At 34.4% G+C, this 17345-nt stretch overlaps 1 protein-coding gene across 1 annotated transcript; it reads left to right on the top strand.

Annotated features, from left to right (window-relative positions):
• Positions 1–5353: 5353 nt before the first annotated feature.
• On the top strand, positions 5354–10838 carry LOC135635157 (protein DROOPING LEAF-like). Its single transcript, XM_065146042.1, has 7 exons — positions 5354–5613; positions 6453–6584; positions 7000–7111; positions 7219–7267; positions 10259–10334; positions 10448–10510; positions 10608–10838. Exons 1-7 carry the CDS (start codon positions 5389–5391, stop codon positions 10668–10670), a joined length of 720 nt encoding a protein of 239 aa, XP_065002114.1. The 5' UTR covers positions 5354–5388; the 3' UTR covers positions 10671–10838.
• The last annotated feature ends 6507 nt before the right edge of the window (positions 10839–17345 follow it).

Consider the following 17345-nt stretch of genomic DNA (forward strand, 5'->3'; position numbering starts at 1 on the left):
ATAGGACTACATACATCCGAGTGCATCAAGTCAAGCTATTGCCTTGGTGTTTTTAGTTGTATCATTTTGAACGATCTCATATGTTGCTCATACTTCACAAAAACTTTATTGGATGCTCAATTTTTGGTAAACTTTGTAGCATATTATTATTCTTCAAAAGCTTCAAAGCCTTAAAATTTAAGTACCCATATCTAAGACGTCATAGTATAAAATCATTCATAATACTAACATTTTAATAATTTATTTTGTTAGTATCCAATTGTAGAAGAAACATATTATTCTTAGTATTTTCATATGCGAGATTAAAGTCTTGTTCTTTTCATGAATAAAAAAAATAAATCTTTTAATTCAATATCATATCCTTTCTCAAGCAAATGGCCTAAGCTAATAATATTATTTTTCATATCAAAAACATAATATACATTTGAAATGTATATTTACTTCTCATTATTGAACTCAAGAAAAATATTATCTTTGGCTCTTATTTGTCTTTATAATAAATTACAAAAATTAATATTACTAGAATAATTCATATTAATTTTGGCAAAGAGTTTCTTATAGTCGCTTATATGATTAAAGGTACCTATGTCTATATACCATGTTATGGATTGAGTATCTTTTAAATCATCATCAGTCATTAGTAAAATAGAATTATCTTTTCTTCTGTATTTGTAAAATTTACATTTTAACATCCATTTTTGGGATTACAGTAGCATTCTCCAACATAGCGGTGAAACTTCTTGTAAACATAACATTCATTTTTGTTATTTTGTGCTTCTTTAGTAGGTTGACCTCTTCCTCATTGCCCATGACCTCTACCTCTTTAAGATCTTGGTTCTCCTTTGTTCTCAAGTGTTATTTTAGTTTATAGAGCTTGTTCCAATGATTTATCTTCTCCTCTTCTTATAAGTCTTTGTTCATGTGCTTAGGAAAAACTGATTAGTTATTCTAAATATATTTGTTCTAGGTCTTTGGATTCTTCAATTGCTACGACAATAAAATTAAACTTCAGATCTAAATATCTTAAAATTTTCTCCATCACTCATTGGTCATTTGTTTCTTCACAATTTTTTCTCATTTGATGAATAATAAAAATGACTTTGGAGAAGTAATAAGAGATAGATTCATATGTATCTTATTGTAGTTTTTCAAAATTACCTCTTAAAGAATATAGACAGATCTTTTTCACATTGTCCACACTACCAAATGCTCTTTGTAAAATGTTCCATGCCTCCTTTGATGTCTTCGATAGAGCAATAATCTCGAATGTGACTTCGGCCTTGGTATATTGTAAATAAGGCCTTGTTCTCCCTATTTCTTAGATCTTTAAGTTATTTCATTGCTTCTTTATCCATTTGTGCTTCTTTCTTTGCACTTAGGTTTAACGAAACTATCTTCTATAAGCTCTCATACATTTAGAGCATCTAGAAGAACCTTCATTTATATGCATATGCACATAAATCATAGTTCTCCTTTGTCAATTAAGAGATTTGTATTGGGAATGCACTTGAGGAAGTCATGGGGCCAACTTGGTTTTGAGACAAAATAAAAGAAGAAGATGAGAGAGTAGCACCAGATAATTTGGACAAGGGAAGAGGAGTTTCTCTTAAATGTATGTATTCACCAGAAAACTTACTACAGCTCACTTGTTTCCAACACACACATAGAGGAGGACAAGGGTACAAAACATGGCTTTATATAGCCCATGGGCAGACTCTCAACATAATATATCACATTGAATCTCCCTTGCATCTCTTTGAGTATCATCGTGCATGCAAATAACTTTAGTAGTCTAACATACTTCAGCAATGTTGATTGAATCTATCTTCCATGCAAGAAGAAGATAACCTTGTACAGTAAGTAGCATCACAAATCTCATACCTGCGATATGCAGCATTCATAGTTGTTCTCGTTCTCTATCTAGCAGCTGAAAATTTGTTATTGATTATGATCATAAACAGAAGAACAGTGCCAGCTGAATCTGGCAGAGTCATATTGGATCAATAATGTAACACTTGTTTCCTTCCTGATGGAATCAGATAACTTTCTCTAAATGTATACACTGATCTATACATTGTCTGCTAATACCTTTCGAAAAATTTTCAATAACTCATGCAAAAAAGGGTATGTTAATCTTGTTTCGTTTATTTCTGAAATCACCAGATGTGAAAAACTTCAGTGTCAAATTCTTTTGAAAACAAAAGCATTTTCAATATTACTTCCACTCCACATTAGGGAAGAAAGCTGAGAAAATAATGGCTTCTTGAAGGACTTGCTTATAACAAACAAGATGAAAAAGTGAAAATGAGGTGGAAAATTGTCTAGAAATTGATAACTACAGATGAATTTTCAATATATTAGAAAAGAACTAAATATAAATATCCAATAATTTAGAAGTAAAATGTAGCAATGCTATCATTGAAACTGTTCTCTAAACTATTGATGAAAGTATCAGCCCTTGGTGTTATATGGAACTCAATTTCCTTTCTGACAGCATAGTAGAAAATGATTATGAAGACTTTTGGTTGGGTTTCTCTATTAGATAGTCACAATCACAAATGAAAAATCTGTGATCTTTTTCTTGTTAGCATATCAGTATCAATAAAAGCTAAGATACTTTTCAATTCCATACATCCTAACTAGTAGGGTTGATTACATAATTTTTTTCTCGAAAAATATTTTACATAATATTTGGATATTGAAATTCACTTATTGGTTGTTAGATATATTTTATTTATTTGAGTGCAAGTCAATTCGAAAAGGTTACTATATATCACAATTCAAAAACCTATATATATATATATATTATCTTACTCATCCAATTCGAATTATTACTATTATTATTATCTCAGTGTCTCTAATCTGCCTATAATATCATAATATTTTTTTTACAAAAATTAAGTAATTCGTATGATTGAAGCTACCGTGTGATCGAAAAATTTAAGCCATTAGATTATCCTCTCTCACACAGAAATTATATTCCAAAACAGTGACATGGTACCTTATTGGAATTTATATCAAGACCACAAATTGAACACCTACCTGAGAGATCATGCAATGGAACTATCAGCATTTAATTTGGGCCCCTATATTATTGTCGAAATTTGAACAAGGAAATAGCCACCACATGAATTCATGAGGATCTATGAAAACAAAAGTCTTATTACAGCTTCCCTTGCAATATTCATGCGATAAGCTACACATGAAAAGTTTCTCAAATTCAATGTGTTCTATAACGTTTGATTTGAAATTAGCCGATCTCGAAAAGAATTATCTCATCCTTAAGTCAAAGAACATCATTACTAATGGAGAAGTGAAATGAGAGAGACTAATGTACTGTGTGTGTGTGTGTGTGTGAAGCACATTTTAATTGGCAAGAATCTAATGAACCTCATCGAGTTTATTGTTTTATGCGTAAGGTTAAGATGCTTTCGAATCGAAACAAAAACGAGCATGAAATTAATCAAATCAATCATTTTTCTTTTTGGGTTATATTCATGCTTTCGAAACCAATCGATTAAGGTAATAAGATAACAAGAAAGGTTAATCGAAATGATGTCAATGCATTTGCAAGTGTGGATGATAATGAATGAGAACTATTTGGATGTTAATTCGACTCATTAAAGACCCATCGATTTGATGCATCCATGTGAGTTGTGATATCAATTCTTGCCGCATGGTATGCCGGAAAAGTTGGTGCCATGGTCCCATAGCTATTAGCAATCTCGATAAGCATGTTGTACTAAGTACAGTGGGACTGCCTCTCCCTTGTCTACTTAGACAACTTGCTGGTCCATCTTACAAATGTGTTCGAGACACCTCTAAATTCCACCGGTTTTCACGGGTAATTCCGAATCGAATCAGAATCTCGATTTCGACTCTTGAAATTTTGAATCAGCTAAAAAAAAATAAAGCATTTCATATTAAAAGTTTAATGATTTGGATATGAATCTTGATAGAATAATTTAAAATTTTTTATTAACGATTCGATAGTTTTGGAAGTAACGATACCAAAATCAAAATCAGAATAATTTGAAGCCGATCGTTTTTAAATTTGATAGAATCAAAACCGTCGATTGTGAAACTAAAATTAAATAAATTATAATAGATAATAATAAAAAAAACAAAGACCTTTGAAATAAATATATAGATGATTATATGATATAATCCCACGTCGGTAAGAATGGGAAGAACAAAGGCCATAAACCAAAGGTGTCGATTCCTCGCGGCTGTGCTCGATGGGTAAACATTATCTTTACTTAAAATGATAAAAGTGTTTGATTGAATCTGACACAGAAACGAGAGTACGATACATAAACTCGTGAGAGTGCGCATTGACACCCAACCAAACAAAAGAGACCAGTCTCGAGGTGCCAAAAAAGAGAGCATCAAATCTACCACGAGCGGTACACCTACCCCCAGTTAGGGTCAAGTGTGTGGAATCGGGATCTGAAAAGGCTATGTCACCCACCCACCATTTCCCTAAATTGTAGAGAGTGAAGCCTGGCGTGCACCTCCTCTCGATGGTGGGTAAAAGCTAAAACCATGGAAGGTGGCCAGCAGCTCGAGCTCTTCCTCCTCCTCTGTCCGCAGAGCCTACACAGAGAGAGAGAGAGAGAGAGAACAAAAGGCTATGGTGGAGACAAAAGCAGAGGTTATACGAAGTGGGCAAGCGTAGGGGTGTGTCCCTTCCTTTACTCCTGCGGGAAACCCAGGAGTGGTCACATCACTTCCCGCACTCAATGGCTCCTCAAGACAGTGACAACTGATGCCGTCCACCTTTTCCCACCTCTTACTTAAATCTCTACTCCTACTGCAAGTGAATCTCTCTCTCTCTCTCTCTCATTCTTCTCGTGATAAATAAATAAATATATATATATATCGATACATGGTTTCTGCAAAATTATATGGCTTGTGGACTCGACATAGGGGATGGATTTGCAGCGGCTAAAACTGGAGGAGAAATGATCTTCCTGGTTTGGATGCATCTTATCTATAGTAGGGAGAATGATGGAGGATCATCCATAGATGTTTTAGTCTCCTTTACATCAAGTTTACCACAAGTGATTAAAGTAGCTGGACATATAAGATTTGCATGTATCTCCTTCGATCACTATGCATTCATAGAAAAGATGAATCCATGGACATTTTATATATATATCTTGCTGTCATGAAGTCAGAACAGCTACGGAGCAAGCTAGAGATCGATCGAGCATGCTCATCTTTGACCGGAGTAATAATTTGATGAGCTCAAAAAGACAAGTGAGGTTAATTCTCCTGTCTTAATCATTAACAAAGATGCTAAGCATTCACCATACGTCAAAGATCTCAAGAAAAATAGGCGCCGCATGCCTTTCTGTAGCTGGGTTGGGGTTGGCCGTACGTACCATGAGTGGGGTTCCCCCCGGGCATTATTGCCAGAACAGAACCCTAAGCCATGGTGCACGCCACATCCCTGTGAAGAACTCTTGGACACAGGAGAGCAGACTGCCGCTTCTCTCCCTCTCTTCTCCTTCTTCCTCTTCGATCTCCCTGTACGTACTCATGGATTTGGTCTCTCCCATGGAGCACTTGTGTTACGTGCGTTGCACCTACTGCAACACTGTTCTTGCGGTAATTCCTTCGATGAATGGAAAAGGGGGGAAACATAGAGCAAACATGATGGTTTTGATGCACAGGAAAAAGCATCTTCTTCAGCTACATGAGCTAATCCGTTGTAGTGTTAATCTTAATGCTATTTCGTATCATATATTTATTTTGCTTCACCTATTTTTCAAAGTAATGTTCATCATCATCATCTTTTTTTCTCATACCCTTCTGTTCACTTTGAGAAGATCCGGTTGATGATACTGCTTTGCTATTCTTCTGTTCATGTTGATAGTGTTAGTGCTGTTCATGATGCTTTTCTAGGCTTTTTGTTCTGTTAACTTAGGAAATCAAACTTGCATGTAAGATTTGTACTCCTCTTCGCTGAGAGAGAAAAAGAAGGGATAAATTCTACAAACGGAAAACAGCAATTCAGGGGAGATCAAAACATGTGCATGCATGAGGAAGCCAAAGATGATTTCCTCAGCTGTTGCAGATTTGAGTTCCATGAAATGCGGCTGATCTTGATCTGTGAGCACATACAAAGCCGATAGATACCAGCAAGCCCCCTTCCATGTTCGATCATATTCCACTGTTACGCCGTGCTGAATTGCTTTGTTTCCTCATCACAGCATTATGATAGCATACGCACGACTCCCGATCGACTCGACTTCGATGTGTACTCCCTTAGCTTTCTCTTAGTGTAATCGAAGATCGATTTCCATCCACTTGAACAGATCTAAAATGGACACCGAATGGAAAATAAGACCTAACAAATGCTTTCAATGACATCAGAAGGTTTCAAACAAGTGTTTCCACTTACTCCTTGCTCTTAAATGGAAACAGATCTTTTCTCTTGGCTGCAGGTTGGAGTTCCAAGCAAGCCGATGATGGACACAGTAACAGTGAGATGTGGTCACTGCAACCATGTCTCCTTTCTTAGCCCCAGACCCATGGAGCAGTCCCATAGCCCCACCAATCATCAGCTGGGCCTTCAGGTTTTCTCCTCCTTGTTTGTTTAGGTTTGTAATGCTCAGTGACAAACATGCATGGTGTGAAGTGTAGAATGACTAAGATCTAACTTAGACTAGGCTGTATTACTAATCATTGAAGTCTTGGTCTTGTGCTTTCCTCATTCCCCTTTGAAGTTTGTTGTTAGCTTTACTCTCAATTAAGTACAGTTCAATAATAATCATGCTGCAACATTTCTTTTGGGAAAGCAAAATAAATATAAACTTAGGTTACTTTTTACTATTCCTTTTCTTTCTTCCGGTGGCAGTCATATTTTTCAGCTACTAAATATATATACATACATACATACATACATATATATAAATATAACACTTGCTCTTCCTGTTGTTTGCTTTTAACTCTGAAAGATGGAAGAATTTATTTCTCTTTGTTGTTAATTAGGGTGGTTGCATGGACTGCCTGAGGAGCCAACCTTCACCATCATCATCATCATCGTCGTCGTCATCAAATTCAAATGAACCAACAATTCAAAAACCGTCGTTTGTCGTGAAACGTAAAGTTTTTTGTTTTATTTTCTTCCTTTCATGTTCTTCCTTCCTCTCCAAATTTTATTTCTCGTGTGATTGTTTTGAGGAAATTTTCATGATTTCTTGATGTCAGCTCCTGAGAAGAAACACAGAATGCCTTCAGCTTATAATCGCTTCATGAGGTAAGAATCAGAAAGGTTTGGCTTGGCATCATATTTGATCTGAGTAAGAATTACCAGCATAATGTTTATACATTCTAGTGGCTATACAATATATGGAACAGCAGATTGGAGCAACCTTCTAAATCTAACTTCAAACAAAGACATGCCTCTCCACCAACATTAATACTAATAATGTATTTTCTATGCTTCCTGGGAAGCATAAACACAATATAGCAGAACAATAATGTATTAAGCTTAAACAATTCCATGAATCTTTACTAATTTAACATGCCACTATGTTTCTAATAGTATACATTTTAGTGTTTTTTGTAAGATTTTTTCTGCATTCATTGTTGCCATTGCAAGTCCTTTGTCTGCTGTTGGAAATTGCATACAGTGTGATCCCTTCTTTGTGAATTATATTTGAGTATATCATCATCGAGCAAGTTTTAATGTGTTTAATAGAGTATTTATGATCTTATTCATCGGAATAAAACAAATCAAATTATTGTGATTAACAGACCTAAATAAAAATCATAGAACAAGAGGAAGACACAACAATAAAGAAGGTAATCGATAGAATTCACAGCAATAATAATGATTGAAGAAAACAATCAGAAAATTGGAATATTATTTCACAGTTTTATTTTTAAGAAGTCAATCGAAGGTATAGTTCATAAATTTTTCTTAAGTTTTTGGATATCTATTTTTTTATTAATGTTATGTGGAAAATAAGACTACATGTGGAAAACTAAGACGAAAACTTTCTTTGGATTAGAAGACCTGAAAAAAATTAATTGTGAAGGGTTTAAAGATACAGCACATGATGTGCAATTCGTAATATTCCAATGAGATTAAAAAAAATCAACTATTAACACGAATTGGATGATGAAGTAATATAATTAAACTATTGAGTAATAGTATATATATATATATATATATATATATATATATATATATATATATATATATATATATATATATATATATATATATATATATATATATATATATATATATATGTATGTTTTCATATGTTACTAGATCAAACAGAGAAGTGACATTTAGACAATCTTAAATTTTATTTATGATTAATAATATTTTGTCATACCATCAATGAGTTTAATGATAAATTAGATAAGAAATGTTACGAATATCAAGATAACGAAGAATTGGAAGACAACAAAGAGTATGAATAGGATGAAAATATCAAAGAAAGAAAAATATCATATGTCAGATGATGATGAGATTTTATTGGGATTGATCATATTTAGATCATGTATGAGCAAGATGAAGTGCGTGCAAAATCTTAGTGAAAAAGCATGTCTGAAAACACAGAAGATTGAAGAACAATGTCAGAGCCGCCATATTGTTAAACTTGACAAAGACTTTCACAATATAAAAATTTCAAAGAAAAATAATAAAGCATCGATAGTATTGGCAATATTTATTAGAAGTATAAAAGTTTATATAACTTTTATGTGAAAGAATCTATAAAATCAGATAATGTTAGTATAAATCAAGAAGTTGTTGGCAGTATTACTTTTTAGAGCACCACTGTTGAGGATAATTTTAGCAGAAGCACAATTGTTGAAGACTTGTAAATTACAATGCTTGATAAATTTATAGTGAATTTTCCACTCCGAAAATGTCGACCCTTTTCTTTTTTCAATATCTAAGTTTATGAACGAATTGATTTCATGATCGAAGGTTGATAAAAAAATTTTCACATTTGTGTCTGTCGAAATTTCCCCGCTTGATGTTAATGAGGGTATAGTGCATGTGAGAGGCAACCTAACCACTCGAATCCATTATCAATTGTCATGACTTGACCCGATGAGATAATTGGTTGATTAACTTTGTTAAGCTCAAAATGCTTAGACTTAAAAGCCATGTAAGTCTTACAAGTTCATTCAATACTTAACTCGCTTCAACGTCTCTTGTCTTCTTATATCCCTTGTTTATATTGTTCTAGCATTTTTCATCATTTTTCTCATAGATTATAACATGTAAATTGCACATATATCACAACTTTGCACATGGAGAATTCTTCATTATTAATGATCTGCAGCATTTTGATTTGGGAAAAACTCGGCCAATAAATACAAGTATTTGCACTAAACCAATCATCATTGATTGACTTCAGAGGGAGAACTCAATCCTTCCTCCCCAATTGCACTGCATCCAAAAATGCCTTTGAGATATTTGTTTTTCTTAGTACGTGATCAAGAAGTATCCACAACTGTAGAGATATCATGTCTTAGACAACAGTACTCCTAAAGCATAGTTGTCGAAAGTGAAGAGAGTTATCAAGATCAGAGAAATGTAGAGATGAATAAAGGAAAACAAAAAAAGTCACAGAATTATTGAAAAGATAATTAAATTTAAGATAGAAAGTAAGAGATAAATAAGATAATTATCATAATATTTTAAAAGTGTCATTGATATCTGTATATACTCATCGTATGTAATAGTAGAATCAATCAAGTTTAGTTCATTCAAATTTCGTGCCAATTTGTGTGCCACAATTTGAGGAAAAATTGCATTCTCATGTTGGATGCCTATTTTCATGTCATTCTAGCATTCCTCAATTTAAGATTTTCCTACTCGTTCTTGATAAGCTTTATTAGCATCATTTCCTTTACGACACTTCCATCGAATCCTTTAGAAGAATGAATATGTCATTAATCCATACTTTTCTATGCCACATTGCTTTCTTCGTTTGATTTCTTCATGTTATTTATTGCTATCCCACCTTTCATATCAATCATGATGTAATGAAATAGAAAAAAAATAAATAAAAATGAGATCAAGAAGTGGAAATAGGAGATATGTGAGTCGAAAAAACTTGCTTAAATAAAAATATATATTATCCTTTTGATTTCCCCAAAATTTGATCAGCACATATAATGCAACATTTTGATTCGGAATGCAGCTGAAAGGTAGCTAAACTTTCCTCCTGATTATGCCTAAGCTGCCAAAGTACATAACTCAAGTTGCACATCATGACAGGGAAGAAATACAGCGAATCAAAGCATCTAAACCCGACATTCCTCACCGCGAAGCTTTTAGCATGGCTTCGAAGAATGTAAGTTATCATCACACAAACAACCTATTTCTTCGTACATCGTCTCACTAATCTACTTCTTTAGATGTTGTTAATGCCTGTAGCTTACATGCTTCTTGTAACATGAACTAAAGTGGGCAAAGTGTGATCCTCGTTGCTCAATTATCGACGATAAGCTGACTCCCGTTCCACAAGTGGTAAATCCTATCTTTCCTGTGAAAAGAAAAAGAGTCGTTGTTTCCTTGTGGCTTCATTAATTGTTGTTTGTGTCCTCTTCTTGGCTTAATGGTACAGGAAAGAAGTTGCTCTACAATGGAAAACACCAATTTTAATGAACAAACGGAACAGAAGGATTAGGGTTCCCAATCAACATATGGAGCTCTGTTGTTAAGCTTTGCATGGATCTTGTCCTCTCCCTATAAAAAAAAACAACTCCATGCTGTAGTATTTCCTAGGAGGAAATGATACAGATGTGGCTCATATGAATTGAATGCATATATGTGAATTTTCATGATCCAGACCTAAGTATTCAGTGTGTAGAGAGAAAAAAGAGGACTGCCATTGAAGGTTAAGTTATGAAGTCTCTAACAAGTTAATTGATGTAGATAAGCTTTGACCCAGGAAGGAGTATGAGGACTTGTGTCAAACACAAAAATGCACTTTCATCTATCTCTATGGTTTTGATGAGTTCAAAAAGTTATCTGCTCAACCCAAGTCTTGACAAGGATTTGTCAGCAGCTATGTACATGTCTTTTATGTTTAATGGACAAGAGTTTGCAACACCAAATCAATCAAAGCAAACTTCTATAAATCAATTGAGTGCAACATGTTATTGAAATTTCAGCATTAGTTCAGGTGCCATCATCTGGACAAGCATTTTGAAGGCTCATTTTCCTAAGATCAATTGCTATAAATCTTTCTATCCTCTCATGTTTAGTTCATTATAACTTTCTATCCTCTCTTTCTATGAATTGCTATAAATCTATAATAAACTTACCTGTTTTATATGGAGCTAGTAAATGCAGCCATGAGCCATCCTTCTTATCTATCTTTTTTCTTTGAACAAAATAGTCCTTATTCTTCATCCTTTGGAAACTATCTTTCATTAATAAACTGTGGGTTGAATCCACCCATTTCAATTCATGATATGTAAATAAAAAAAAATAAAGGAAAAAAGTGATTAAGAGTTTGTCTACTTTTCTTTTGAGGAGAAAAATGGTCCAAACTCTCTTTCTTGGTCATAAAATATTATTAATTAACTTGAAACAAGTTACTGTAGTTACAGGGAAAGTTTTAATTAACAGGCTGCTAATTAAGAGATTCATCAATAGGAAAACAGGCAAAAGTGATGACTATTTATGAGGTTGTATATGGTTTGCTTTGGGCACCAATGGTGGGAGTCACTATGCATGAGAATGACTGTCTGATGTATCCAACACAAGATAAAGATTGTGTGGAACTATGCTTTAGTCTGCTTCATCATTCACCCACTCCAACACATATGTGGTCCCATAGCAATGGGAATGAAGAGAGTTAGCATTTATTTTTATTTTACTAATGGGAATCATATGTGATATAATAGACTATATTATTTGTAAAAAAAAATGAAAACAGTGTTTTACAGCTGACTTTTTGAACTGTGCATTATTATAATGTGTACTGTGGAAGCTCTTGGAATAAAAATATTTCTCCTAGAAACATACTCAATTTTTTTGAGATATAATAATTGAAATATATATATATATATATATATATATATGTATATTAAAAACTATTTTTTTGAAAAAAATTATTGGCCTAGGAAAATAATAAAAGATTGTGTCTATACTTTTCAAACCCCTAATTAGTTCAAAAATGTCATTATCTTAACTATCATCACCATTGTCAGTGTCACTATCACAGTCACTGTTACTTAGTGCCCAACAAATATATTTTTCTTCTAAAGAAATAAATAAATAAATACAATAAGAAATTAAATCCTGCTTAGCACAACCTTACAGTTGAGTACATACCTTTCCTGCTGGTGTCTAATCATATTCTGGCCTAGAAAAATAACCTTTCAGCAAGCTTACTTCTTGTGATTATGTCATAAACTTCATGGCTTGGTGGCATGTAATCCCATCAGTTGTTACTATCTTTCATAGTATGAATTACTCCTTTATATTCTTTTCATGTCTTGAATTCAGGTTACTCACAATCAATCAGTTGAGTTATTTGAGAACAAAGAGGTGCATCAGAACCCACAATATTTGTCAAAGAAACAGATAATTTTACTTCATAGCTTCATAATTGGCATAAGAAAGTTTCATATGCTCCAACTTGAGATATGGAACTAATTTCTTCTTGTGTTCTATTTGCAATCCGAAACAGAGAGGAAACAAAGATTGTTAAGATACTGGTTTCTCAAAATGCATGCAACACCAGAAATGGAAGCACGTCTCTTGACTACATCTCATAAGTCTTCAGTTCAAATAGATCAGAGCTGGAGTCACTCCCTCCTCCATCCTCCTCTTCCATCCTCATGGCCAACTCTTCTTTCTCCATGAACTCTTCACTCGCCAATGCTTCTTCCTTGGATAACCCATCACCATTTCCATTAACCCCGCACTTGTTCTCAGGATAACCATCCATGGACTTGGGTCTCTCAGCTGGCCAGACCTCGCTTGTCACCCTGTTGTGGTACCAAGCTTCTCTCTGTGAGCTGAAATGAACAGGCTTCTGGTGCCCGTTGGTCCTGTCATTGGAGTAACCCTCGTTGCTTCTGATGGTCTGGGAATAGCTGATGCTGATTCTTCTCCTCCCTGCCTGCATCTCCTTCAGATTTCGATCTTTCTCCGACTGTGATTTCTTCTCGTAGATAGTTTGATTGAAGAAAGAGCACAGAAAGGTAGCTAACTTACGAGACTTGTTGTCATCCTTGCGCTGGTTCTCACCCTTCTTGGACTGCCGGGGGAGGATGGCTCTTAGTACTGTATCCAAACTCTTCCTACCTGCAACCCAACTCACTCTATCTTCTCCCATGGCTCCCTGAAGGCCGAGGCCTTCACCGTCGACTACACCGGAGAAGTACCGTGTCGCCTCGAAGACGCCAATCTCATCCGAGTCACCTTGGCGTTGAGCCACCACGGACAGCCTCGAGGGGAGGGGCCGGGAGAAAGAGGGCATGCATGAATGCGTGGTGTGGTGCTTGGGATGATGGTGGTGGAAGAGCTGCACCCCTCTTTTGGCTACACTGACCATCACAAGAGAGATGCATGCTCGAGGGTGCTTTGGCTTTGGGAGATCTCTCCACTCGATGCTATTTATGCTGCTGTGGTTGGTCCATACACAGTGGCAGCAGTGGAACAAAATGTGATCTTGAACAGTACACAACCTGGAAATTGTCTCTCAACAGGTTGAGATAGTAAAATGTCTCTACAGTCTGTGATCCGAAAGAGACAGTTTGTCGTGCAATGAGTTCCATCCATATTCTTTTGGATTTCGAGAGCCCAAACCATGACATTGACAGGGGCGATAGGAAAAGACAAAACACAAAGTTTGACGCGATGAAAATGCTTGTATTCAATGTGTAGGTTACCACTCCTTATATACACTTAGTCAACATAGTGATAAAGAAAATAATAAATAAATCCTTAAAATAATTATATTAATCATCTAAATTTGTGGAACTGATAATATTTTCTGATTGCCTTAAATTTATTGAGTGATATAAAAGGATTCTTTCTTAATGGAGTGATTTGATGTTAAAAGATTTTTCCTCCCGATGCTTCCATCATAAACATTAATCTTCATCAGGGCTTTTGTAAGGATGTCATTATATGTGGAGGTACGAGTAACTTGAAGAGAATCATTTGTAATCTTATCTTGAATAAAATAATAATCGAGGATGACATGCTTCATACGAGAGTGGAATACCGGGTTAGTACATAAATAAGTTGCACCAATATTATCACAAAGAAGACGAGAAGGTTGACCAAGCAACATGCCCAACTCAGATGGAAGATTAGTGAGCTAAGATAACTTAGCCATAGTAGAGGAAATAAAGTGATATTCAACTTCCGTGGATGATCAGGCAATTGTCTATTGCTTTTTAGAGCACCATGCTATTGAGTTGGCTTTAATAAAAATGACATAAGCCAAGATGAATATAAAGTCATCACAATTATTGACCAAAGTAGTATCAGAATAAATAGAAAGAATGAGTGATTGGAAACATCGTATAATAAGGTTATGAGAGATAGTAATGTTTGAGATATCCAAGAAGACGCTTGGGAATTGTCCAATGAGTTTATTAACGGTATAAGAAATGTTTGACTATGTAAGTGATAAGTATTGCATGACACTAATGAGAATATGATATTCGATAGTATCTATATAATGAGAGCTATCTCTATAGTTTATTAAGGACCAATTGTGTTGTGGTGTTAAGAGGTGTGATTATCTCTTTGATGTCCTACATCTTTAATTGCTTAAGTAGATCTTGAATATAATTATGTTGTAAGAGAAAGATGCTTTTAGCAATAGATATAACTTCAACTCCCCAAGCAGTGAAGATTATCAAGATCTTTAATTGAGAATCTCCTAGAGAGAGCAACAATGCCATAATAAATAAACAGCTTGAAATTTCCTATGATTAATAAGCCATCTATATAGACAAGAATATAAATTGTGATAGACTTATCAATATAAAAAATAAAGTATCAAATTTAGAGTTAATAAAGCCAAGGGTGAGAATAAAGTTCTTCAATTAATGAAACCAAGCGCAAGGTACACACACATGATTGGGCAAGAGGCATCAACAAAGCCCAGCAGTATCAGCCATCCATGAGTGAGAGCAAGAGAAAGAGAAAGAACAAGCTGAGTTATTTGTGATTTGATTATAGGGCTGAAAGTTTCATAATAGTCTACAATAGGAAGTTGATGAAATCCTTTGGTGATAAATCGAGCTTCGCAAAACTTTCATCCGAATTTTGTTTGATTATAAAAATTCATAATAGTCTACTCTAGGAAGTTGAAGTTTTGATTGGAGGCATTAGGAACAAACTCCCAAATTATATTCTTTATGAGAGCATTAAATTCATCACATATGGCTTCTCTTCTCTCCACTTTGGATCTGTTTAATAGCTTGAGTGACAGAGGAGGATTCAAGTTGAAGAAATGAGGTGTTTCTAGAGTTGGATAAAATGATAGACCATACCTCTTGAAGGTGACTCACTCACTCAAAGGTAAGCCAAAAGATGCTCTTGTAGTGGTGTGTTTGCTTGATGAAGATCAACCACCAAATGGTAAGTCACTAACTTGCATCGACTCAAGCGACGGATATATCCGAATAGGAACCGAATGAAGTTGATGCATGCATCAAACTTGGCAGTGTGACTCATAAAATGGAAGGTAAGGATTCATGATTACCTACCAAAGAAGGTGGGTTTTGGAAAGACATGTTAGAAGAATCACAAATATAAACGGATTGAGTTGGTAAAGAATATTAAGTAATAGGAATTTCATAATTTAGAGATTACTATTATGGTGACATATTTGACTAATTTGAGATGATTTATGGATTTATTTTATCATCATTTGTGAATGTGGATGTGGATGGAATTTGATCTTCAACCATGTGAAAAGTAAATCTCAAGTTCAATTAGACCAAAACAAATATAAGAATTATTGATATTTAAATAACCTAGAAAAAATGTTATTCTAATTTATGTTTGTTATAAGGTCGAAGCCATGGATACCAAAGACATCTAAATATTCATAATTATTCTTAAGAATAGGTATTGGTAGTCGATTAACAAGATTAACAAAAAATTTAAATACATAGGTCCAAAGGATAACGATATGTCGCTGATGATGTTCAACAAATGTTATATGCTAGGGGGTACAGGGAGGAAAGTTCTTTAAAGTATTGAATTTCATGATTTTCAAATATAGATTTTAGACTTTAGTATTCTTTTCAACCATTTGAATATATTGTATTAATAGATACTTTAAAGAACTTTTTGATCATAGTTTTAAATTAAAAAAAAAGAGAGAAAACATCAAATTTATGAGCCATTAGGAATAACGATGAATATATTGTGAAATGATCAACATAAATAACATAAAAGGAAAGATGATCCATTCCATAAATTGGAGATGGACCCCAAACATCATCGATGTAGATGAGATCCAAAGATCATGATTTTCTAAAGTTGAGACACCAAACAGTAATTTATGATTTTTATTTAAATTACAAGAATTACAAAATGAAAACTTGGATTTACTCATATGAATAACAAGATTAAAATTTGGGATAGAATATGATAGAGTACCTGTATGGACGAATGACCAAGTCCATCATGCCAATGATTGAGGTGTTGAAATTAAACTTGTTCAAGTGTCATAAAAAGGTTTATTGCATCAAGTGGGAGAATCATTACATCAAAAAAATGGATTAGAAGTCTATAGAAGGATAAGTCAAATTGGTTATTGGTTCTTGAAAGGGTTTCTTGAAAGAGAATGATTCATCTTGAATACAATTAATATAATGTATCTTTGGGGACTATATAAACCCCATATGTTGGGTCATGAGGGTAATAGAGTTTCTGAAATTTGTAAAGAGTTTTTCTTGAGAGAAATATAGAAGATTGAAACTTGTCCTACTCTTCCTCTGTTTGATATCTCTATCCCCTCTTCCTATCAACATCAACATTTGGTATCAGAGCCAAGTTATGGCCTCTTCCTCAAGTGTCATTCAACTCCAGATCCCCAGATTGACAAAAGAAAATTATGACACATGGTGCATCCAAATGAAGGTTCTTCTAGGCTCCCAAGATGTATGGGAGTTTGTAGAAGATGGATTTGTTGAACCAAGTCCAGCAGAAGAAGGAGCAATGAATGCAGAAGAAAGAAAACAACTTAAAGAAAGAAGGAAGAAGGAGAAAAAGGCTTTGTTCATAATCTACCAAGGCCTTGATGATACAATGTTCGAGATCATCGCTCCAGTAAATACTTCAAAGGAGGCTTGGGAAATGCTTCAAAAAGCATTCG

The sequence above is a fragment of the Musa acuminata genome, chromosome BXJ3-4 (genome assembly GCF_036884655.1).
Source record: "Musa acuminata AAA Group cultivar baxijiao chromosome BXJ3-4, Cavendish_Baxijiao_AAA, whole genome shotgun sequence".
Lineage (NCBI taxonomy): Eukaryota > Viridiplantae > Streptophyta > Magnoliopsida > Zingiberales > Musaceae > Musa > Musa acuminata.

Excerpts from the sequence above, each read along its gene's own strand:
- LOC135635157 (XM_065146042.1), top strand. The coding sequence starts at position 5,389 with ATGAGTGGGGTTCCCCCCGGGCATTATTGCCAGAACAGAACCCTAAGC. Across the intron at positions 5,614-6,452 it reads ACTGCAACACTGTTCTTGCG|GTTGGAGTTCCAAGCAAGCC; the intron begins GTAATTCCTTCG and ends TCTTGGCTGCAG. Across the intron at positions 7,112-7,218 it reads ACCGTCGTTTGTCGTGAAAC|CTCCTGAGAAGAAACACAGA; the intron begins GTAAAGTTTTTT and ends TCTTGATGTCAG.